Source organism: Salvelinus namaycush, chromosome 5, assembly GCF_016432855.1.
Source record: "Salvelinus namaycush isolate Seneca chromosome 5, SaNama_1.0, whole genome shotgun sequence".
In the NCBI taxonomy this organism is placed as follows: Eukaryota; Metazoa; Chordata; class Actinopteri; order Salmoniformes; family Salmonidae; genus Salvelinus; species Salvelinus namaycush.
Genome location: NC_052311.1, coordinates 33,930,534 through 33,956,801, shown reverse-complemented (window position 1 = coordinate 33,956,801; position 26,268 = coordinate 33,930,534). Strand labels below are relative to the sequence as shown.

At 43.7% G+C, this 26,268-nt stretch overlaps 1 protein-coding gene across 1 annotated transcript in view; it reads right to left on the bottom strand.

The window, feature by feature from the left end:
- The window catches only part of LOC120048221 (protein FAM13B-like), a 73,083-nt gene that overhangs the window by 5,601 nt on the left and 41,214 nt on the right, over nt 1-26,268 (bottom strand). The window contains exons 7-13 of the mRNA XM_038994009.1: nt 20,893-21,026; nt 4,846-4,887; nt 3,766-3,861; nt 3,348-3,501; nt 2,240-2,349; nt 1,691-1,742; nt 1,472-1,586 (exon numbers count right to left, since the gene is read on the bottom strand). Coding sequence (XP_038849937.1) covers nt 1,472-1,586; nt 1,691-1,742; nt 2,240-2,349; nt 3,348-3,501; nt 3,766-3,861; nt 4,846-4,887; nt 20,893-21,026 — 703 coding nt within the window. The remainder of the gene's footprint in view (nt 1-1,471; nt 1,587-1,690; nt 1,743-2,239; nt 2,350-3,347; nt 3,502-3,765; nt 3,862-4,845; nt 4,888-20,892; nt 21,027-26,268) is intronic.

Below are 26,268 nucleotides of genomic sequence, written 5' to 3'. Positions count from 1 at the left end.
GAGAGCAAGCGCGAGCTCTCTGGATTAGTCTCTCTGAAGGCCTGGATTACTAAAGAGAGGGAAGATGAGGGAGGAAGAGGGAGGGAGGATGGAAGGATGAATGAATGAAGATCTCCTACTTACCATGGCCTCTCCCTTGCAGGTGCATACAGTGCCTTCAGAAAGTATTCAGACCCCTTGACTTTTTCCACATTTTGTTAGGTTACAGTCTTATTCTACAATTGATTAAATAGTTTTTTCCCCTCATCAAATTACACACAATACTCCATAATGACAAAGCAAGAACAGGTTGTTAGAAATGTCTGCAAATTAATAAAACAGTTCAAACTGAAATATTACATTTACATAAGTATTCAGACCCTTCACCCAACACTTTGTTGAAGCACCTGTGGCAGCGATTATAGTCTTGAGTCTTCTTTGCTATGACGCTACAAGCTTGGCACACCTGCATTTGGGGAGTTACTCCCCATTCTTCTCTGCAGATCCTCTCAAGCTCGGTGAGGTTGGATGGGGAGCGTCGCTGCACAGCTATTTTCAGGACTCTCCAGAGATGTTTGATCGGGTTCAGGTCCGAGTTCTGGTTGGGCCACTCAAGGACATTCAGAGACTTGTCCCGAAGCCACTCCTGCATTGTCTTGGCTGTGTGCTTAGGGTCGTTGTCCTGTTGGAAGGAGAATGTTCGCCCCAGTCTGAGGTCCTGATCGCTCTGGAGCAGGTTTTCATCAAGGATCACACTGTACTTTGCTCCGTTCTTCTTTGCCTCGATCCTGACTAGTCTCCCAGTCCCTGCAGCTGAAAAACATACCGACCGTATAATGCTGCCACCACCATGCTTCACCGTAGGGATGGTACCAGGTTTCCTCCAGACATGATACTTAGCATTCAGGCCAAAGAGTTCAATCTTGGTTTCATCAGACCAAAGAACCTTGCTGAGCTCAATTTCGAGTCTCAAAGGGTCTGAATACTTATGTAATTAAGGTATCCGTTTTTTCTTTTTTAATACATTTGCAAAAAAAAAAAAAAAATGTTTTTGCTTTGTCAATATGGGGTATTGTGTGTAGATTGCTGAGCAAATTGTTTTATTGAATACATTTTAGAATATGGCTGTAACGTAACAAAACGTGGAACAATTCAAGGGGTCTGAATACTTTCCGAAGGCACTGTACATGTGAAGTCTATGAGGGGGAGATGGTTTAGGGATGGTGCTAATGCAGTATGGAGGGAGGGAGAGCGATATAGCAGAGAACACCGCCGTGAGCCGAGGTTTGAGCCAACCAGCTGGAGCTTAAGCTACTTTCTAACGCACTTTCATACCTAGCTACCACAACCCATCATTCAGATCATTTACATCCAGGTTTACTCGAAAATGCATTTTGTTTCGTTTCAACTAACTTCACTCTATCACTATCCTAACTGTCCCCTGTGGAACATTGGTCTATAAAGCACAAAACAACAACGGTAAGAAAGTTACCTTCCCACTGGTTGTGGGGGAAGATGCGGCTGAGTTGGAGGTGGTGCGAGCTGGCAGGGTGGTAGGGGTACCCCCTGGCCTCTGTGTTGGGGTTCTGGTCACACTCATCAGAGTCCTGGATGGAGTGTGTGAGAGAGAGATAGACAGGAGGGTTAGACAGTGTTCAATACACATTAGTCATGTGAAGAAGAGAGGAAAGGGGTCGTCAGAGACACTTACACAGGTGATGAGATCGGCCTGGTCCATCTTGTCACAGGATTGGCTTTCTCGCCTGCAACAAGAGAGAGAGGGAGAGACATGAGTACTGGCCGGTTTGAAATGCGTTTTTGCTATGGCTACTGAACACAACGGATTATAGTGACCATTGATCAGCCGACTGACGACTACTGACAGCCTTTTGTGCGTGTACGCTTGCTTCATGTTGACCCCAATGATGAGCTGAGGGAGGACAAAACCCTATCCGACTGATCGGAATAGACAACGTGTCAAGTGTCCTCCACTCAGCAGCCCAAGAAAGCCCCACCACAGCAAAGTCAAACTTTTCAAAGCCATGCTATTGCTGTTTGTGTTGTACATAACTAAACAAAACAGCAACAAAATCCCCAAGTCCCGATTAGCATACAACAGCATGATTAGCTTGTTTCTTTGAATGCCAGCCATCAGCCTTCTCTGGGAAGGCAGGAAATAAACTAGACAGCAAAGCCTGGCATTGAAGCAGTTGAGGTAATTGTGCTGTGTAGCAATACTGTTGAACGGTTTAAAGCCAACCTGGCAGTGTTGATATTGTTCTCTGCATCTACAAGAGCCACTGCGGCATCCAGGTCCATTCCAGAACTCTCCTCCAGGGTGGCGCCTTGGGAGTCACAATCCTGGACCTCCTAGGAGAAAACACGCAGGAACAACATATCAAGTATTAGATTGACCTCATTTCTTGATCACAATTGACACATTGTAGAGCATCCACTTGCCAAGCATAAAAACCAACATGAAACAGTACCCTGAAAGCACAGACCAACATGTAGACTATCAAACAGAGGCTGCATCAACAGCAAACATTTAAAAAAAAAGTTATATTGAAACGCTAGCTTTAATTCCTGGAGGGCGGCCTCCTTTTTTACAAAGTAGGTGGAGATGGACCTGGTTGAACTGCATACAGTGTGTGTATGTATGTGAGGGGTGGGAGGAGTGTTTGAGGTCTGAACAGATGTTGCTGTCATTCTTTGGGGGCAAGCAGACTATTTAAAAAGAGGGTGACCCAATTCATAGAGGGTCCCACCTCTGGGCTGAGGGGCTGTGGTGCCCAGCCAGCAGCCATGTCTGTGGTGGTGAAGAATAGGAGGAGAGGGTGGGCAGATGTCAGCGGAAACTAGCTGCCATTTTATCTAGCGTTCAGCCAGCCTCTATCCAAGGTTACTAGCCAGGAGAGCTAAAATGGTTCCCACCTCCATGTCTCTCTTCCACCCCCCCAATCCATGACCTGTAATTTTATGCTATATAGGCTAAATCTGATTCTGTGTAGGATATCTAAAGTTCATGGAATTGTCTCTTATCTATGATGATGTTATCAAGAAGGACTGGCTGTGCTCGGGGAGAACAGAAGACCGTCTGTATCTGACAAGGCTTCCCTTGTCCCCCACCACCTCGGCCCTCCCAGGAGAATGACATCTTTGTTGTGGGTCACACAAAAGGAGCTGCTGATACAGTAGCAAGAAGCATCAACCTTGTAATAAAGTGATAGCCGCTATTCAGCGACAGGGCTCGGTATGGTAAATGTTCAATATTCTGTTTACGGCCAGCGCTTGTGGAGTTGTTTGTCTGGGATGTGTGTGTGTCGCTCTCCAGTGACCTGGAGTGACTGACTGACGGTATAACGGACCTGTTGGGCCTGTGGGCTGTGTTCAGAGTGGCTCTCTGTCTCTGGGGCTGACACGGGACTGCTTGCGGGGCCCTCCTTACTCGTACACGGGCGCTCCTCTCCATGGCCATCAAATGGCCCTGGCCCCGTCACCTGCTTTTCACTGGGGCCCGCGCTGTGGAAACCAAACAAGTCATTAACTAAGCAACTATCAGCATTGCTCGCTGTAACATGAACTTTCTGGAGCTGCCTGCCACCCAGTGTTAGGCAACAGTATGGGCGACAAGGGAATGCATGTTAGAGTGTGTGGCTAAAGTGAGTATGTTCGTATGAACATGGATACATGTCGTTCTGTACGTGTGAAAATATTTGCTTCATGTATGGACATTATGTGCGTGTAGTGTGAGATTGAGCACAAGTGTGTGTGTTCACTGCTCACCCTTGGCTCTCATAGCTGCTGATCTCCTGGTCGATGGAGCTCTTGAGGTCAAAGAAGTGCTGTTCCACCGCGGCGCGGATGGTCCGCTCTATAATGCTGCGGAAACAACACAAGCAGAACGTATTAACTTCTGTTGCCAAAGTAAGAACCCTCTGAATCCATCTAATAAGAAACATTAGCAGCGGAGTTAAACCGCTCGGCGACCCATTTCCTGCTCTCTGGCACATTTAATAAGGTCAAGCAGGGAACTCTGACTAAAAAAGGGAACAGTCCTGTGCTCTAGAGTCCTGAGATACATAAATCCAGCACTATCTGAACTAAGCACTAAGCACTCCCTTCTCATTTAGCTGTACTGAACTCTACTGTATTCTTTGGCTTCTGAAGTTTAAACCCACGGATAAAGGCTTAGCTTTAGTGAACAAACACGGGACTGTGTAGTCTGTCAAATCTAGCTGGAAGCTATAGCCTAGCGAATGCATTACTAGCCCTGAAGCTAGCCACCAGCTATAGCTAATGCATAATGTTTACTATGCCTGAAGCTAGCCACCAGCTATAGCTAATGCATTACTAGCCCTGAAGTTAGCCACCAGCTAAAGCATTAGGCTACTACTCCTGGAGCTAGCCTCCAGCTGATGCACATTGCGCAAGCCTCTTGAAGCTACAGTACAGTGGCGACCAGTCAACAGCATCACTCGCCCCTTCTCTACACCCACAGAGGAACCAGAGAAGGCATGTCATGTGATGGATGTGCTCAAGTATCAATGTTTTGTGAGGCAAATGGTTTGGTGATGGGTTGACATGGCTTGCTCCTCCCCCTCCCTTCAACTCCTTCTCAGTGGATTAGCAATAGTTTTATCTATGTCTTTGAAAAACCTAGTCTAACCAGAAAGCGGTTTACACTTTTTTGGGATCCTTTGATTTCACACTTGATTTAGTGCATTAAGGTATGGCAGAAATTGTATTTTTTGGGGGACGTTGTAGCTAAAAGCAAAACATTTGCACTAAATCATTCAAATGGCTATAGGGTTGAAGCGCCTGCTGTTAAAAAGGGGTACGTGGTGATTCAGAAGAAGTACTTACTCTGCAGATCCTGGAAGAACGCTGATGGGGGAGATGTGTGAACTGAGAGGAAACAGAAAGCAACATTAGAACATCATGTACCACCTACATGCCTTCGTCCTCCCTGTTCAACCAGGACCTTCCCTTCTCTGAGTGTATTCCATTGGAAACTCTGTGAGCAGTGGAGTGACCCAACAGGTCATGGCCTCAGTTCAGCTGGGTCCTAATCTGGGCCCGTTATGCAGCAGTTCTACCTAGGGAGGGAAAGTACATCCAAAGGGCCGGGTATCAAGGGAGTTCACACACCTCTGGAGAGCACTGCATGAGAGCATGCACACACGCATGTTCTTTCCTTATGTCATTCAATTCACGCCTCTCAATAGCTACTCCCAGGCGCCGCCAAGGGTGTGCAGTGGGCGGGCACACAGGATGGGCTGGCGGGTAGGCAGAGGCCCATTTACTGTAAATAGCGTCCCCTTTCTGTACCCGCCACACAAAAACAGGGACCATTCCATTGATGTGGGCAAATGTCAAACAGGACACAGCCTGCCTCTCATCAGGCAGTGCCGTTGCTTGTGACAGGAAGAAGGGGCCGGTTGATTCAGCAGTCTGCGCTCGCCCGCCTCATAAACAATGCCAGGAATCTGTGCTTGCATAACGCACTGGCCCTGCTGGTTATCCCGCCGCTGTTAACGCCCGTGTTGGGTTTAGCGGTCTCCTTTGGGGGGGGGGGGGGGCAACTAACAGGGCACCTCGGGGGGACTGGCGCTCTAAAGGTTGATATTGACAAGGTGGGTCAACTCCTCACGCAAGCAACACAAACAAACAGGCACAAAGTTTAACTGTAGGATGGTGTTGGCCTATTCCTGTCAACAGTTCCATCCACCAGTGTATAGTTAGGATGATTCTATCTATTAACAAGCTAAACCTGGGAGGTGGCTGCTACCTAGAGACAGTCTAGCCTGTCCTATCTTATGCTATCCCACTGGGCCCTTAGTTAGGCTACAGCTTTGAAACCACTGACAGTAGGGATTCTTAGACTCAGACACGCCACAGAATGTTAGAACGTGTGGCCCATCTCCAGTATCGCTTTTCACAGCCAAGACCCAACAGGACCTACATATGCCAATAGGATTCAGAGTGCTCTCTCTCTAGTGTTAAAGATACATCCCTTTGGCTCACACCTCAGTCTCTGCATCTGCCCAGCAGCTCAAATCACATCAATAGCACCTTAATAATTTACACAGTCACCCCTCCCCCTCTTCTTGTTTACTGAGAAAAAGGCAGCGCTCGGATTCCGCACTGACTGACATGGCGTCCTTGAAGAGCTGTACAGAGCCGTACAGTGAGATAGTGCAGTAAGAGGCATTAAACACTGAAGCCTCAGGCTGTCAGACAACACACAGGCCAGACGCCCAGAATCACACCTCCTGTTCTGACTGTTAAGTTAAACATACAGCTCGACCCTGTGAGAAGAGTCACGTAAAAGTTCCAGCACACCTCCACATTGATGCCTGCATTTGGACTTTAGCCAGTGAAATTGCCAGATTGAATCAATAGAGAAAGAGAGTTGACTATTTGTCTACCAATTTGTAGATGACATAGCACCATTCCATCTCACCGACTCCAAGGTAGTAGTCATTTTAGAGTCAGCAATGTTCTGTAAATCGAACCTTCTCGCTCTGCCTTGGAAACAATGAGAGCGCACTGTTGGATGTGGCCACACACAGGCCAGCGAGCAGAGCACAGAGATATCTGTTACTGCATATCTCCCTCTCAAACACTCTGGATTATTCTATTACTTGTTCTGAATCAGATCAGACTCACTCAGATCAGGCCTGATTCCCAGGCTGTGGAGAAATCAGTTTGTGTGACTAGACGGAACACCAGCCAAGGTTTTTGGAGTCAGAGACAAAAAAGCTTTACCAGCTTTTAAAAAGCCCTGGAGTGCCTCACGCAATCGGCTAACCTAATGAGGTGGAATAACCGTACCAGCTTTGCCAAAGTGATTTGGATAAGGAGGAATGTCATATAATCTGCCACATAGCTCTTTGTAGTATGTTGACCTGACCTCAGGGCAAAGGGCTCTGGTGGTAGGTCAGACCAGTGTTTTCCTTTCAAAATAGAGGTAGCTTAACAGCGTCTGGCCTAGTCACGTCATGGAGAACCATGGGTATGACAGATAGGAATAGAATTGCAGTAAGATGAATCTTAAGGGAACTGCTGATGCCTATTGTGAACTTCTGGTCCACTGACTAAGGCGGTTACTTAACAGTCCGTATTTCCTTCCACTAATAAGGTTACTTAACAGTGCCGGATGAGGAGACGTCCTAGGATACCACAGCCTGACTGGTAACACCGACAGGAGTTCAGTAAGGTAGCTAGCTGAGGACCTACTGATGTCTATTGCTGTTCTCATGAGAGGTCAGTGAGTGATCTGCTACCCAACTAAAAGATCACCAGAGGCAAAGCTCCAGGAAACAATGAGCTTCCTCCAACTCTGCAATTTAGCTTCAGCATCCCATAGTCAGCTGTCATATGAACACATACTGTAAACACACACACACACACACACACACACACACACACACACACACACACACACACACACACACACACACACACACACACACACACACACACACAGTCCTGCTATTAGTATGAGTCGCAGCAGTAGAAGAGGTAGCCAGGTAGTTGTGATTCAGCAGAGTTGCTCTGCTCAGCACTGCGTCTGTAGGTTATGTACTGGTTCTGGCAGAGAGTAGCGCCGCAGTGTGCTTGCCATACATCACAGTTTCAGCAGGTACTTCAAGAAAAGCCCACACACTCTCTACCAGGCATCACTCTTCAGCTCGTAAACACTCGTTTTCCCCCTTGATACACTATCTCTGCGTATTAAAACTACACGTGTCGGTTACGCAGACCAGCATCCTCCCATGAGATTTGTAGAATTAGTCAGTCAATCTTAAACCCCCCCCCCCCTCACGATGTAATACGAACCCTTAACAAGTTCATCTGTAAAGGTTAACTGGTCATGACCCATCAGAGATACCATGGGGCTGCATTAAGTTATAAAACATCATACGCCATAAAGAGCCCCGCATCCCCACATACTGAATACATCTCAAAAATGTAACATGACAATGTACACGAACTTGTTACAATCCCCCCCCCCCCCATGGCTTTACCTGAGCAGCAGAATTTCACACGCCATTTTCACCGGTTGTCGGTTCAGCTTGGTTAGTCGTGTTGTTCTGTTTATCAAGCCTGACGTTTTTTTTGGTGGGCTCTCTGGTTATCCAGACTGAGCGCTTATTGGCGATAAAGTCTGTATGAGAAGGTCGAAGAGCAAAACCTGACTCCCTGGGTACATATTGTGGAGAGCTCTGTCCTCAGCTGGCTTGCTGCGTCGTGTTGGGCTCGGGACTCTCTGCTGAAAAGTGCTGCAGTAAACAATCCAGAACCCTGCTCAAATACAGGGCTGCTTGATGCAACCGGGCAACCAACACCGCTGGCCAATCACCTGACCCGAGGGGGGCAGGCTTCCCCAACCAACGGCCAGTAAAAACTGACTATAACACAGCAGCCCCCCCCACCCACCTATCATCCACTGGCTTTTATATAACCTGCACATCACCCCTATGTACGCTTGGTACCCACTGACATCCTATTCAATCATAGCCCAATGGCTGGGCTGGCTCACTGACAGGGCTGGCTCTTTAATAGCTCTGACTGGAGCTCACCTAGGGGGACAGGCCACACCCACACACTGAATCACAAGCCCTCTTTAGCAGTTTACTTCTGCTCGCTCATATCTATGTTTGTCTCTGAGTGAACACACACACACACACACATCACATACATCCTGAGTAAGGTCACAGGACTGTCTGAACCGACGATGACAGTTCCGTGAGTGCCATGTGTTCTGAGAATGCTTCACTGTGTCCACAAGCAGGAAGCGGGTCAGGTTTGCTCTTAATCCTATCTCGCTTGACCCATTTATCATTGCCACAGTTAAGTTGCGATAAAAGTAATCTTTCCTGGGTGGAAAGTGTGTCAGAACTCCTAGGAATGTAAGATGAGAAGCCTGTCCAAGTACTGTGGCTGAGTACTGCTAATATATGTTATGTTTGTTATCTAGGCCGCATGGACATCATACTCCAAGCAGTGTAGTACCTGCCTATCAGAGCAATATATGCTAAATACAGTATATGGTGCCAGTGCCTATAGCCTTGACAAATCAGGTAGTGAGATGAGGTAATAAGGTCGCGAGGGGGCAATAAGAAGTAACTAAGATGCGAAGGGGATGCAAGGTAGCTGAGAGCAGTGGACATAAAATGATCAGCTACTCAAAATAAAGCAAGGAGTAGATCCCAATACCAGGTGTGGGTATATGGGATAGAAGTAGTAGGAGGCACTTGTTTTGATGGGCACAGGCCACGACAGGAGCAGGTGTCCACCTTGTAGGGTGCCGTTAACCATGTAAACATCTGGCTGTGTGTCCATGATGAGTACTGGGCTATCACTCAACCGCCCTCATGAAAGAGACAGCAAGAGTTCCGTTGACACATATAAGAGCGGCGGGTTTCTGTGGCATGCAGTGGCCTGAAAGCCCTCATAAATAATGTCCACAGGCTCCTCAGGACAGGTCTGGCTGGAGAAGATGGACTATGACAAGGAGAACAGGTTAGACCCAGGGGCTGTTGATCCTCTGGTTCTGACGCAGTCCCAAATGGCACTCTAGTCCCTATATAGTGGTCCCTGGTCCTTACGGGGTCTGGTCAAAATGTGTGAACTCTAGGGAAAAGGGTGACATTTGGGACATAGCCACTGGCTAGGTTTACAGGCCTGCCTGGCCTGGTGGTGTTGTGAGGGAAGGCACGCAGGCTGACACTCATGAGTTGGAGAGGTGAAAGGGTGAGAGAAGGAGGACAGGTGGAGGGTAGGAGGAGGGAGGTCTGTGACCCTGCTACCTCCCTCAGACAGTCATTATGGCACAAACACCTGTTCACACATTCCCCTGTCTCAAACCTCGCCAAACAGCGTGTCTCTAGGACGCTAGTCTTCATCACTGGAGTTTATTTTTGTACCCCATGAAAGAGACTTTCCATGGAGCAGGGAACAGGATGTATGATGGACGGTCCAACAGGCTTATATTTAGATTTGATGGGAGCTGTCGCTGGCAGGCTTAATGGCTGTCAAGGCTCTGCACAAACAAGTCAGCAAAGCCTGCACTTTCTCCCTCTGACTAGGGTTGCAAAGGGAGGATCGATTACTGGAAACTTTAGAAGTTCACCAGTAAACTACCAAAATTGTAGTATCTTTCCAAAGATGTTATGTAATAAAGTCTAGGTCCAAAATGCTCCTGAACAGCTTCTAACCCCGAGACTGCTGAACAATTATTAAATGGCCATCCGGACAATTTACATTGCAACCCCCCTCCTTTCATTTTCACACTGCTGCTACTCGCTGTTTATTATCTATGCAGTCACACTTTACCCCTACCTACATGTACAAATTACCTCAACTAACCTGTACCCCCGCACATTGACTCGGTACACCCTCTGAATAGCCTCGTTATTGTTACTTTATTGTGCTACTTTTTATTTTTTACTTTAGTTTATTCAGTAAATATTTTCTTAATTTCTTGAACTGCATTGTTGGTAAGGGCTTTTAAGTAAGCATTTCACGGTAAGGTCTACACCCGTTGTATTCAGCGCATGTGATAAATACAATTTGATTTTACATCTAGTAGCCCTTTTGGGAACTTCAGATTATCACAGGTGTCTAATTATCTCTAGCCCTGTGTGGCATTATGTAAAATATATTACAATTAAATAACATGAAAAAGCTGCAAAACATTATTCTAAATATAAACCATCAACTTAGTGAATAGCATTGGTGTTTAACATGAGGATTTAAGCAAATTATCCTTAAATACAGTACCAATCAAAAGTTGACACACCTACTCATTCAATGCTTTTTTATTTTTACTATTTTCTACATTGTAGAATAATAGTGAAGACATCAAAAATATGAATTAACACATATGGAACCATTTAGTAACCAAAAAAGTGTTGAACAAATCAAAATATATTTTATATTTGAGATTCTTCAAAGTAGCCACCCCTGGCCTTGATGACAGCTTTGCACACTCTTGGCATTCTCTCAACCAGCTTCATGAGGTAGTCACCTGGAATGTATTTTAATTAACAGGTGTGCCTTGTTAAAAGCTAATTTGTGGAATTTATTTCCTTCTTAATGCAATCAGTTGGGTTGTGACAAGGTAGGGGTGGTATACAGAAGATAGCTCAGATAAGTAAAGAGAAACGACAGTCCATCATTACTTTAAGACATGAAGGTCAGTCAACTTTGAACATTTCTTCAAGTGCAGTTGCAAAAACCATCAAGCACCATGATGAAACTGACTGTCATGAGGACCGCCAAAGGAAAGGAAGACCCAGCTTTACTTCTGCTGCAGAGGATAAGCTAATTCGTTACCAGCCTTAGAAAATGCAACCCAAATAAATGCTTCACAGAGTTCAAGAAACAGACATCTCAACAACTGTTCAGAGGAGACTGTGTGAATCAGGCCTTCGTGGTCGAATTGCTGCAAAGAAACCCTTACTAAAGGACACCAATAATAATAAGAGACTTGCTTGGGCCAAGAAACATGAGCAATGGACATTAGACCAGTGAAAATCTGTCCTTTGGTCTGATGAGTCCACATTTGAGATTTTTGGTTCCAACCGCCGTGTCTTTGTGAGACGCAGAGTAGCTTGAACAGATCGCTGCATGTGTGGTTCCCACCGTGAAGCATGGAGGTGGTGGTGTGACGGTGCTTTGCTGGTGACACCGTCAGCGATCTATTGAGACTTCACGGCATACTTAACCATCATGCTACCACAGCATTCTGCAGCAATACGCCATCCCATCTGGTTTGTGCTTAGTGGGACTATCATTTGTTTTTCAACAGGACCTAACACACCTTCAGGCTATATAAGGGCTATTTGACCAAGAAGGAGAGTGAAGAAGTGCTGCATCAGATGACCAGATGATCACAATCCCCCGACCTTAACCCCATTGAGATGGTTGGGGATGACTTGGAGTGAAGAAAAAGCAGCCAACAAGTGCTCAGCATATGTGGGAACTCCTTCAAGACTGTTGGAAAAGCATTCCAGGTGAAGCTGGTTGAGCGAATGCCAAGAGTGTGCAAAGCTGTCTTCAAGGCAAAGGAAGATTCTACTATATTCTACTATGAAGAATATCAAATATATTTCCAAACTTTTGACTGGTACTGTATATGAATACTTTTATTCAAGTATAAACTACCAAAATTACAACAGATTCTGGTAACTTTGCAACCATATCAATGACCGAACCACATCGTACATGACCAGTCAAGTGTTATTGTTGATCAATGACTACCTTCATGATTTCATAAGCAAGTATGTCTACCAAAGAATTAAAAAAATACAACATTTAAGACATTTCTAAAATTACATAATACCACAAATTCCATCAAAGGCAGAGCTGTAACTGCATAATCCCCGGCAACACAGCCATAGTTGTGGGGGATACAGGCAGCTGCCAATTCTGTTGGTTGCCATTTAATCTCTGTTAATTTCAGTGCTTGCCCCAACTCTACCCTTCTATCTACATGAGTCTGTCTGGGACTGGGACCTAATTCTGCAGCAGCTGCCACCCAAAGCCTTTCCCTATCCCCCCAAGCGGTTAAAGTGTTGGGCCGGTTCAAATCCCCCAAGCTGACAAGGTAAACGAATATGCCAATGTGCCCTTGAGCAAGGCACTTAGCTCTAATTGCTCCTCTTAGTCGCTCTGGATAAGAGTGTCTGCTAAATGACAAAAATGTAAAAGTCCAGCCACCACCCAAATCCCCTTAACCTTTACAGAACGACCAGGACAAGCACATACATTGCATTCGGAAAGTATTCAGACCTCTTGACTTGTTCCATATTTTGTTACGTTTCAGGCAAATTCTAAAATTGAATAAACACATTTTTTCCCCTCGGCAATCTACACATAATACCCGATAGTCACTCTGACATAGTTCTCCCATATCCACAGAGGAACTCTGGAGCTATCTCTGCAGCACTCTACCAATCAGGGCTTTTTGGTAGAGTGGCCAGACGGAAGCCACTCCTCAGTACAAGGCACATGACAGCCCGCTTGGAGTTAGCCAAAAGGCACCTAAAGGACTCTGACCATGAGAAACAAGATTCTCTGGTCTGATGAAACCAAGATTGAACTCTTTGGCCTGAATGCCAAGCGTCACGTCTGGTGGAAACCTGGTACCATCCCTATAGCGAAGCATGGGGGTGGCAGCATCATGCCGTGGGGATGTTTTTCAGCGGCAGGGACTGGAAGACTAGTCAGGATCGAGGGAAAGATGAACGGAGCAAATTACAGAGAGATCCTTGATGAAAATCTGCTCCAGAGCGCTCAGGACCTCAGACTGGGGTGAAGGTTCACTTTCCAACAGGACAATGACCCAAAGCACACAGCCAAGACAACGCAGGAGTGGCTTCCGGACAAGTCTCTGAATGCCCTTGAGTGGCCCAGCCAGAGCCCGGACTTGAACCCGATCAAACATCTCTGGAGAAACCTGAAAATAGCTGTGCAGCGATGCCCCCCATCCAACCTGACAGAGCTTGAGAGGATCTGAAGAGAAGAATGTGAGAAACTCCCCAAATACAGATGTGCCAAGCTTGTAGCGTCATACACAAGAAGACTCGGGGCTGTAATCGCTGCCAAAAGTGCTTCAACAAAGTACTGCGTAAAAGGTCTGAGAACTAAAGTAAATTAGATGTTTTTATTTTTTTAATAAATTTGATAAAAATTCAAAAAAACTGTTTTTGCTTTGTCATTATGGGTATTGCGTGTAGATTGATGAGATGGGAAAAAACGATTTAATCAATTTCAGAACGTAACAAATTGTGGAAAAAGTCAAGGGGTCTGAATATTTTCCCAAAGCACTGTACATACACCCCCACAGTTCATGTCTGGCTCCTTGGTGACATGATTCAGAAGCCGGAGGCACAGAGTGAGAGGTCAAGTTAGCCGAAAAGGGCCTTCTCGGTCCTTGTTTGGCATACCATAAAGTGTTAAACACTGCAGCAGTAGGGTCCATGGGAAAACAATAGCCCAGAAGCGAGTGCCAACCCACTAGTGTCATTGTTGTTTTTCAACTCCCATGTGGGTCCAAATCAAGGCTATTGTGTGTATGGTTTGGGAGTCGAAGCAGGAAAACAACCAGTAAAGACTGGTAACAAATACAGTGAGATCCAAACGTATTGGGACAGTGACATTTTTTGTTGTTTTGGCTCTGTACTCTAACACTGTGGATTTGAAATTATACAATGACTATGAGGTTAAAGTGCAGACTTTCTGTACTAAGTCCACCCATTTTAGGGGACCAAAAGTATTGGGAAAGATTCACTTATATATAATGTTCCCTCAAATCTTTTGGGGCATCGAGCAAATGTTTGGTCTTGTGAGCGTAAACGTGAGAATTGTGTTCCCTTACAGTTTTAGACAGTAGCCAATAGGCTATTGTGGCTATTTGTGCATAATGTGGGCCTACCAACAAAACCAATGGAGCAAATCCCATAACATTTTCACATGGAAATAGCTTTTGATTTCTATGATATAGCCTACAGTAGCCTATATGTGGTGTTCAATGCAGGCCTACATTGCATGAGACTCTTAAAAGTTTTTACATTATGAAGGGCTTGACATTAATTCATTATTTTTTACTTGGTTTATAACACCATGGGCCAAATAGGTGACTGTAAATTGCATTGTATTGTGTTGTATGATGCAAGAAACCACTTTACAAAATACAATTTATTCTTATTAGCATACAGAGAATGACAATATTCAAGCCTGTCTCAAAATACAACACTGCCCCTTTAATTAAGACATTAGCTTTTTACCCGACTGACTTTTCAAAGACAGCTTGAAATGTAGCCTATACATTTTATGCTCTTGTAGGAAGCACTAACTCCCCATTACTGACCTATACGTATAAGTGGGCAAAGAATATCAACAAATGTGCACACACGTGGCTCTGCACTCTGAACTGATCTCCGTTACTTGCTGGCTCTCCACATTGTGTTTAGAAACATTCCATTCTTATTTATTTACAATAAAAGTGACTCCAAAATGACAATACATTATTTACCATTCATTTAAAATTGGGCAAAAATAATCTGAAACAACCAAAGCAAAGAGCAAATGCATCCAACAAGTTTATAGTCACAAGCTTGATGTAATCATTGCGTGCTAGGAATATGGGACCAAACTAAACTTTTGACTACTTTAACACACATAAGTGAATTTGTCCCAATACTTTTGGTCCCCGAAAATGGGGGGACTATGTACCAAAAGTGCTTTCTAAACAGTTCACCCAATATGGATGAAAATTCCCCTCAAATTAAAGCTGACAGTCTGCACTTTAACCTCGTAGTTATTGTATCATTTCAAATCCAAAGTGCTGGAGTAGAGACAAAACTGTCACTGTCCCAATACTTTTGGAGCTCACCGTATGTGCAGTGTGCTGTGGGTGTGTCACTGTCTCAAGCCTTTCTAGCCATGTAGACTATTTCCCCCTGCCATGGTGCATGTGGCTGTCTGTGTGGATTAGGGATAAGTGGGTTTAATCACCTTAACCCTTTACAATAGTGAGAATTGGCCTATATGGATAGGGCTAAATTTAAATGTTTTTTACAGAAAAAATATGAAAAGCATATGCATATCCATGGTAGCAATTGAAAGGGAACAGTTTGGAGATTACGAAAAATTATTAGACCAAAACGTGTGGACAACAGTTCACCTGACAACTGAATCCAAACTGTTGATTTTATGTGCAATTTACTGTACTTATTGCAGCATTTGTTGATACCAAAATCTGAAAATACTCTGGATACATTCAGTAAAATTGTAAGAATATTCATGGTAAATATGGGATAGGTGCAACATAAGAAAGAAATTATAAGAGTTTGAGTGAAAGGACTAACTGGGATCTCAAAGTGGCCACACACACACACACACACCTCTCCAAAGCGTGCACAGTTCCTAAGTAATTTCAATGCACTTTTATGACTCAAAGAAGTCTTCAACTCTAAGGTGTTTTTTTTTTTTGGTACTCCTAGTTCTTCTCCTGCGCCGTTGATGAACTAGAGCAAGCACACTTGTAGTCGTTTTGGTTGGAACACAACCCTGCATCCCCGCCATCCAAAAAATGTGTTGTTTACGAAATCCCAAAAACGGTCCATTCCAAATCTCAATCTGGGTCAGGTGGGCATCATTTGAAAGCGTGTGCTATTGCCAACATGACTAGCTAAGCTATAAAATATGACATTAGTGTTAGGCTTTCACAATGCAATTCAGGGAAACCGATAGTAATTTGGATGCGCATAGGAGTCATGAGCACATTCAGGCGCGTGTGACGCAGCAAATTTTCTTCACAATAAACAAACATAGGCTCGTTCTGTTCAGAACAACCCAGGGTATGACGCCATGTCATCTTGTAACTGTTCATCAAACATAGTGATCATAAACGTTGACAATGTATATGACAGTTTTATTCTATGGAAATTGCACATTTAGACTAAAGGGTGTTTGGCTTGCTTGTATGACATCAACGCAGTATTTATTAATAATCCTCAACATCTTTAAAAATACATAGAGCCCTCTTCATTTAAAGTATTTCCCTCACTCAGACAAGAAATGTGCAAAAGCTGCCAAATTAGCAGGAGGGATGGGTTAACTTCTTGTTGCTCGAGGTGCTCAAGTTCAGAACGACTGTCAGTCAAAACCCATACAGCGCTGGGAAGCGCATAGCCAGAGCTCTGACTTCACGTATACTGCAGCATGTTACTATACAGCCACTCAGGGCTCGAAATTAAGGGCGTTCCGTCGTCCTGAGGACGGTAAAAAATATGTCTGGGATGTTGGGAAAGTTGTTGGAAAATATAAAATGCATACAACAGTGGTTCCATACTAAAATGTTTAAACGTAAAGACGAGGATGAAACCATTCACAACATTTAGCTTAAAAGTTGATAAACTATGAATATTTCACATTACAAGTACACAAATATGTTCCCTCATCTCAGCCATATGCGTGAATGTTCCAAAATGCTATTACGGGAGAACACCATTCTCAAACTCGCACCTGATGCGAGCAGTTTTTATAATGTGTCAGATGGACATACAGCCTAACGGTAGAAACTTAGAAAGAGGGAATATCTGAAGATGCAACAATAGGATTGTGCCTTACTGCCTTTGGACAGTAGAATAAGAAATGTTGGTTTAAATGGCATATCATAAAATCTTAGCTTTTTTTCTATGGTCGGATTTTGGCTGTAGGCTATTAAAAGCAAGGTAAGATTGTTTGAAACCTGGACAACCTATGATATTGCTGGCTAGGCATCGCATTTGTAATTATTTCGGTTAATATAAATGTATAATATTAGAATATCATTCCAATGTTGGGGAAATAGGCCGACTAGAATGCACATTTTACTCTCTTCCAGCCTGTTTGCGGCCTGCCGGCCCGGAGCTGAGGTTTCGTGTGCCGGGAGTTGCTGTGGCATTTGCATTGTCTGTAGGCTATGGCTAGTTACTATGGTATTCTAGAGAATATGGTTGTATCTCCCTGACCTAAACCGAATGCACATTGTAAAATGTGCAATGAATTTCTGCCTCGTGCCGCAACACTGCCTGTCTTGGCGCTGTGCGTGCGCACGTGAAGAGCAGAGTGACATGACTCATTTTTAGAAGTGATGCGCACAGGCATAAAAGTTTGTTTAAATTACAGGCTGCTGTGATATTTTGGTTAAAAGACTCAGGTCACAGAAAATGAAATGAAACAATATACCACATTACTTCTTACTAGTACTACATGTATTGTTTTAGAAACATTACAAAGCATGCTCATCTGTTTTTTTGCGTTTTGTTGGTGTGATTTTTGCAACAACAAAACATATTTGGGCTGGTAAAAAAATCTGAATGGCTATTAGATTTGCCAAATGCAGGTAAATATTTGGCATCGTCAGGCTGGGGAACACATGCATTCTTTATTGTATTTTGTTGTGTTGTGTTTAAATGGGGAAGCTGGTGGTGTAATGGAATGTCTAAGTTTATTCAGTAATCAGTTCACAATAACATTCTTCTCTCCAATATATTGTATGCGTGTGGTTAGCATGTTCAATTAATAAATTATAATTATTAATAATGTAATGGGTGTTTGTTTTCATTAAGATGCAAAAAGGTTTTTGTAATATAGACTGTATTTATCGGTCTCCGAAATAAACCAATTACTTTAAAAGCACTGCAAATGACCTAGATCCATGCTGGCATATCAAAACATAAAAATATAAATAAAGTTTAATTTAAATGATGGGACGGTTCAAGTTCAGTTTGGGACAGTTGAAATTGCACTTCGGCACGGTACTGGGACATTGATGAAAAAAGTTAGTTGCGAACCCTGTAGCCACTGCGTTCCAATGTAGGCGTTTATCAGTGCCCAAATGTGCCATTTTCAACCGGTATACGAGCACGAGTGTAAAGGGTCAAATACAGGGCAAGTGGGCCAGGCAGCCACCCAAACCCACTCTGATAGAGGCAGAGCTGCAAAGCTTTAAAGCTCTGTTTCGATTTAAACAGGAAGCTACACCACCAACAATCTTGGGGGAAAAAGTTCCTAAGCAAATGCGGAACATATAGAGGCCTATGCTCTAAATTGGCGGCTGACTGGGATCTTTATCTTGAAAGTATTTTGTTTACTTTGCACTAGGGAATCTTTACAGCCTCTTGAAACAATCCAGGAGTACAATGAGTCACTCTTAAATCCCTATTGTTCTTTATACTCTTATAATCTAATCAAAGTTTATTTGTCACGTGCGCCAAATACAGTGAAATGCTTACTTACAGGCTCTAACCAATAGTGCAAAAAATGTATTTGGTGAACAATAGGTAAGTAAAGAAATAAAAACAACAGTAAAAAGACAGGCTATATACAGTAGCGAGGCTATAGAAGTAGCAAGGCTACATACAGACACCGGTTAGTCAGGCTGATTGAGGTATGTACATGTAGATATGGTTAAAGTAACTATGCATATATATTATGGACAGATTAGCAGTAGCGTAAAAGAGGGGTTGGTGTAGCTTCCTGTAATGGCTGTGTTGAATAGTATGCTCAGAATGTGGAGGCGCGTGGCCATAAAAACAGACACAATTGTGTAAAGGAATGACAGACTCGCTCCTCTAAAATTGTTCTCCATTAATACGATTTAAGCAGCCTGTCATACCAGACCAGTCTGACATTTAGCTGCTGTATGGTGTCCCTGTGGTGGAGCTCTCAATAGCCCTGTTGGCGCTCTGATGAGATCAAAGTGGGTGCAGGTGCACTGGAACTAAACAGCGAGGAGATGAGATCAACAGAAAGACTTAAATTATCTTTCATGTCTAGACCTCCGGACTTTTGAAGGGAGACACTCATCCGTTTAGAAGAGTGGAGATCAGCACAGCTTGTACATGGCAGACACGCTGCTACCTGGTCCTGAACTAGCACCATTTTGCTCAGTACATTGAATGAGAAAAAACGTTATCATGATCTAATACACTATTTTGTTCAGTGTATTGAAACTTGGGGTCAGGAGCCCACGTGGAGTCACCCGATTGAAAAATAGTTACGATCACGGTGGGAAATGAACACCCGCCAAATGCAGGTAGATGTTGGCATTGTTAGGTAAGAATGTCTATTTCAACAACCAAAGCATTTGGGAATAGTAAAAAATAAATAAAGCCAAAGCCCAGATGTAAAAGTTGGTCGAGTTGGCTAGTTACATCAATATTAGTTGGGTTTGCTTCAAATGTCTGCTGCTACGGAAGAGACAGTGATTCGCATGTCTGACAGAGACGGCGTGCCCTTTTACCATGGTAACGGCCCGCCCCTTAAAGTGGCAGCAGAAGTTTTTTGTCTTCCCTAAAACATTTATTCATTAACTTTAAGTAATTTCTTATCATTAAAACACTCAAATAATTGAATTGTGATCCTAAATGTCAAATGATTTACTCCTTGTAAAAAATGTCAGCGTTAGAGCCCTGAACATTTCCCACCATGATTGCTATCACTAGTCGGCTACCACCCGGTTACTCAATCCTGGCCTTAGAGAATGCTGCCCTATATATATATATACAGAGACATGGAATCACTGGTCACTTTAATAATGGAACATCAGTCACTTTAATAATGTTTACATACTGCTTTACCTATTTCATATGTATATACTCTATTCTACTGTATTTTAGTCAATGCCACTCCGACATTGCTCGTACTAATATTTATATATTTATTAACTCCATTCTTTTACTTTTAGATTGGTGTGTATTGTTGGGAATTGTTAGATAGTACTGCACTGTTGGACCTAGGAACACAAGCATTTCGCTACACCCTTAATAACATCTGCTAAACGTGTGTATGTGACCAATAAAATTTGATCTGTAATAATAAATAAGCCGTACCACTCAGCATTTTGTGGAAATTGTGATTCCAATTATGTAATACTCATGTGGGAGCTGAGCTGACCCAATAACATTATACTATAAGAGATCTTTATTACTTAACCCAGATACAAGAATATAGCTGTGGTGGAGCAGGCAGCTTGGTTGGAATGTGACATACATTCCCTGGATATGTTCGATGAAATATCTTACTTTTTGAATAATTTGCTACCATGTCAGTTGTCCTGACTTGGCACTGGAAAAAATAAATAAAGTATAGAGCCCTGGCGCTAATGTAAAGTAACTGTTGATAAAAAATAAAGTAGTATTTATTATCAAGCAAAATAGTTATTTATCACGAAACATATCACCCAGCTGTAGTACAGATGAATCATTGATAAATCGCACACGAACTGCCCCTTTAAATTTTCATTATATTTATTACTAATTGTCTACGCTTGATATATTTTTGTATACACAGAGCCGCAAACCAAATTTCCCCATGGGGATCATAGAGTCAATCATCAACTTATCTTACCTTGAAGAGGGAGTGACCTGGGTGTTACTGTGTTGGGGGGATTCAGAGGCGGAAGGGGGGCCTTCCTCGCCCTCGCCGTCCTGGGGCAGCTCCTCACATGCCTCTAATTTCTCATCATCCAGGAGCTCAGTGATCTGCAGGGGAGAGAGAAGGGTCAGGGGACATTTTAGAAGGGGGAACTCCACTCCAACAGCTGCCTTTTCATAGAAGTAGGCTAGAAGGTTTAAGTATCATCATACATGACACCTCTGACAGGACACTGACTGAGCTGTACCATCACAAACTGTGCACCCAGACAACATTATGTAATACAGTGTTAGGGCTGACCCCAATTAGTCGACTGGTCGATTGTTCGGTTGACCTAGATTTTTTTAGTCGAGCAGTAGCAAATTAATAAAGAAATAAACAGATACATATATACACACACTCAGCAAAAAATGAAACGTCCTCTCACTGTCAACTACGTTTATTTTCAGCAAACTTAACATGTGTAAATATTTTTGGAATGGCCCTAGCCCTCACCCTCCGATCCAACAGGTCCCAGACGTGCTCAATGGGATTGAGATCTGGGCTCTTCGCTGGCCATGGCAGAACACTGACATTCCTGTCTTGCAGGAAATCACGCACAGAACGAGCAGTATGGCTGGTGGCATTGTCATGCTGGAGGGTCATGTCAGGATGAGCCTGCAGGAAGCGTACCACATGAGGGAGGAGGATGTCTTCCCTGTAACGCACAGCGTTGAGATTTCCTGCAATGACAACAAGCTCAGTCCGATGATGCTGTGACACACCGCCCAAGACCATGACGGACTCTCCACCTCCAAATCGATCCCGCTCCAGAGTACAGGCCTCGGTGTAACGCTCATTCAATCCGACCATCACCCCTGGTGAGACAGACCCGCGACTCGTCAGTGAAGAGCACTTTGTGCCAGTCCTGTCTGGTCCAGTGACGGTGGGTTTGTGCCCATTGTTGCCGGTGAGGTCTGGTGAGGACCTGGCTTACAACAGGCCTACAAGCCCTCAGTCCAGCCTCTCTCTGCCTATTGCAGACAGTCTGAGCACTGATGGAGGGATTGTGCGTTACTGGTGTAACTCGGGCAGTTGTTGTTGCCATCCTGTACCTGTCCCACAGGTGTGATGTACCGATCCTGTACAGGTGTTTTACACGTGGTCTGCCACTGCGAGGACGATCAGCTGTCCTTCCTGTCTCCCTGTAGCACGGTCTTAGGCGTCTCACAATACGGACATTGCAATTTATTGCCCTGGCCACATCCGCAGTCCTCATTCCTCCTTGCAGCATGCCTAAGGCACGTTCATGCCGATGAGCAGGGACCCTGGGCATCTTTATTTTGGTGTTTTTCAGAGTCAGTAGAAAGGCCTCTTTAGTGTCCTAAGTTTTCATAACTGTGACCTTAATTGCCTACCGTCTGCAAGCTGTTAGTGTCTTAACGACTGTTCCACAGGTGCATATTCATTAATTGTTTATGGTTCATTGAACAAGCACGGCAAACAGTGTTTAAACCCTTTACAATGAAGATCGGTGAAGTTATTTGGATTTTTACCAATTATCTTTGAAAGACAGGGTCCTGAAAAATTGACTTTTGTGTGTATGTTGTGTGTATGTACGTGTATATATTATATATACACACATACACGGATTAGTTCACTAAGACAGGTGTACGTACGTACGTACGCACGCACGCACGCACATACACCACATCTTAATGAACTAATCCATTGTAGAGGACCAGACTAAAAGCCGATTTATGCTTGATCCGAAAATGTGGTCGGAGGCTCCATATGGAGGGTGTGACACAATTGCGGAGAGGCCAAATTGAGCTCAGTACCGCATCGCCATGCACCTCCAATATGTTGTAACAATGCGGAGGGCTCTGTATAGCTCCGCATTGACACGATTGGTTGACGGTAGGTGGGGGAGGTAGACCCTGTTTAAACACAAACTCACTTCCTTGACAACTCCCTTCACAACAAACAGCTCTGTAATGCTCCACGAAGCGCAAGTATGAATGCCCTGACTTCTGCAGAGCCATATCATCGTAAATGCAACACGGCCAATAGAGACGTCGGCTTGACCATGCAGCGCCCAAGAAGCCCAATGCACTTCTCTCCATGTGTTCTCTCTCACCAATTTGTGCACATTCATTGTTTCATAACTTCATTGTGTGAATTGTTTGCTTTTGATTTTTAGTGTATATCACTTCCCCATTACCTATCACCAGTAGTACATTTACTGTTAATTCCTATCATTTCTAATCTCCAATGTTTGTTTGGTTATGATCATTTATGTTAATGCATCAATATATTATTCCAGTCTTACCGTTCTCATTGTCGGAGTGGACATTGTTTGCAGAGTGCACAACCTATGCTACACTTGTGAGAAACAAGTTTTGGTTTATTTCATACTATTTACGAGTTTAGTCATTTAAAATGTAGTCATTGTCTATTGTTTGGAGCGCTCCTGTCAATGTTGTGTAAGGATGTGCACCTGATTACTCATAGACGTATATAGGCGACCTGGCCTGTGCGCAAATGTAGGCATTTAAATGTGCCCATTTGGGGATCTGATAACTTTAACGCACCACCACAAATGAGCTGTGGAGCTTGTCAAAGTAATGTTATTTTCTTCACCTCAAACAGCAAGCAAACAAAGTCTGTTTTTACATCCATTGAGAATGACAATAGTTCCTCAATGTAGGCCATTTGAAAAACCTTTACAGCGCCTATCCCTTTCGATAACCACTCAGCGTGAAAGGGAAAAATGTCAAGCTCTGATCCAGTGGAAACATCATAAAATAGGCCTACCTGATTACTTCTTATCAGTGCTCGACTTGGACTGAAATAGGTTCCGGTACTCATTTTGGGTGCTGGTAATTTTTTATATTTAAGTGCTGTTTATATTAGGTGCAGGAGCTCCACAATACTTTTTAGCTTATATTCTATAAAAGAGGAACGGGAGCTCAAGCAGTAGAACATTTGAGGTGCCGGTACTCTGCTCCGGAGACCTCCTGCCCAAGTCAAGCACTGCTTCTTATCCTTTGCACAAAAAGCCTAAAAATCTAATCTTATTGGTCACATACACGTGACTACCAGATGTTAGTGTGGGTGTAGCGAAATGCTTGTGCTTCTAGCTCTGACAGTGCAGTAATATCTAACAAGCAATATCTAACAAATTACACAACATTTACCCAACACACACAAATCAAAGTAGAAATGAATTAAGACTATATAGAGTTGAAGTCGGAAGTTTACATACACCTTAGCCAAACACATTTAAACTCAGTTTTTCACAATTCCTGACATTTAATCCTAGTAAAAATTCCCGGTCTTAGGATCACCACTTTATTTTAAGAATGTGAAATGTCAGAATAATAAGAGAGAGAATTATTTATTTCAGCTTGTATTTCTTTCATCACATTCCCAGTGGGTCAGAAGTTTACATACACTCAATTAGTATTTGGTAGCATTGCTTTTAAATTGTTTAACTTGGGTCAAACATTTGGGTAGCTTTCCACAAGCTTCCCACAATAAGTTGGGTGAATTTTGGCCCATTCCTCCTGACAGAGCTGGTGTAACTGAGTCAGGTTTGTAGGCCTCCTTGCTCGCACAAACGTTTTCAGTTCTGCCCACAAATCTTCTATAGGATTGAGGTCAGGGCTTTGTGATGGCCACTCCAATACCTTGAATTTGTTGTCCTTAAGCCATTTTGCCACAACTTTGGAAGTATGCTTGGGGTCATTGTCCATTTGGATGACCCATTTGTGACCAAGCTTTAACTTCCTGACTGATGTCTTGAGATGTTGCTTCCATATATCCACATAATCTTCCGTCCTCATGATGCCATCTATTTTGTGAAGTTTACCAGTCCCTCCTGCAGCAAAGCACCCCCACATAATGATGCTTGCCACCCCGTGCTTCACGGTAGGGATGGTGTTCTTTGGCTTGCAAGCCTCCGCAGACCACACCCTGGAGAGCTCTGCGGTTGTGGGCGGTGCAGTTGCCATACCAGGCGGTGATACAGCCCGACAGGATGCTTTCAATTGTGCATCTAAAAATTTGTGTGGCTTTTAGGTGACAAGGCAAATTTCTTTAGCCTCTGTCTGTGTGGGTGATCCATTTCAGTTTGTCAGTGATGTGTACGCCAAGAAACTTTAAGCTTTCCATCTTCTCCACAGCTGTGTCTGTCCCGAGCTCACTGGTGCGGGAAACTCTTGAGGGCCCAGAATATTTAATACAATGTTGCAAGTACGCTAGCACAAGCTTCAGGCTGGACCCATTAAGTTAATAGTTGATACAATGTTTCAAGTTCGTTACAAACAGACCATGCGTAGCCAATGTGATTTATATATATTTTTTCCTTAAGGACATTTTCTACTTTCATTTGTTGGCTTTATGTAGGCCATTTTTACATAGTTGGCAACAGAAGTTACTTTAGGTTTGTATCATTTTAATTTAGATACAATTTTGATTAACCACATGACAAAGATTGAGATAGGAAGATGTTATTATAAATGAAACTGTTCCATGAAAATGTACATATGAAAACCATAACTGGCACTCAGATCGGTAGAAATGGTAAGATATGTATTTTGCAACGCTCGCGCACATGACGCGAGCGGTGTAGTCAGGGTATTACAGTCAGATGCTGCGCAGTTGCCACACCAGGTGGTGATGCAACCGGTCAGGATGAAACTGGCTCTCATGAGGACCGCCACAGGAAACAAAGACCCAGAGTTACCTCTGCTGCAGAGGATAAGTTCATTAGAGTTAACTGCACCTCAGATTGCTGCCCAAATAAATGCTTCACAGAGTTCAAGTAACAGACATCTCAATATCAACTGTTCAGAGGAGACTGCGTGAATCAGGACTTCATTGGAAAATTGCTGCAAAGAAACCACTACATAAGTACACGAAGAAGAGACTTACTAGGGTCAAGAAACACAAGCAATGGACATTAGACCAGTGGAAATCTGTCCTTTGGTCTGATGAGTCCAAATTTGAGATTTTTAGCTCCAACCACCCTGTCTTTGTGATACACAAAGTAGGTGAACGGATGATCTCTGCATGTGTGGTTCCCACCATGAAGCATGGAAGGGGTGGTGTGATGGTGCTTTGCTGGTGACACTCAGTGGTTTATTTAGAATTCAAGGTACACTTAACCAGCATGGCTACCACAGCATTCTGCAGCGATACGCCATCCCTTCTGGTTTGCGCTTAGTGGGACTATCATTTGTTTTTCCAACAGGACAATGACCCAACACACCTCCAGGCTGTGTAAGGGCTATTTGACCAAGAAGGAGAGTGATGGAGTGCTGCATCAGATCACCTGATCTCCACAATCACCCGACCTCAAACCAA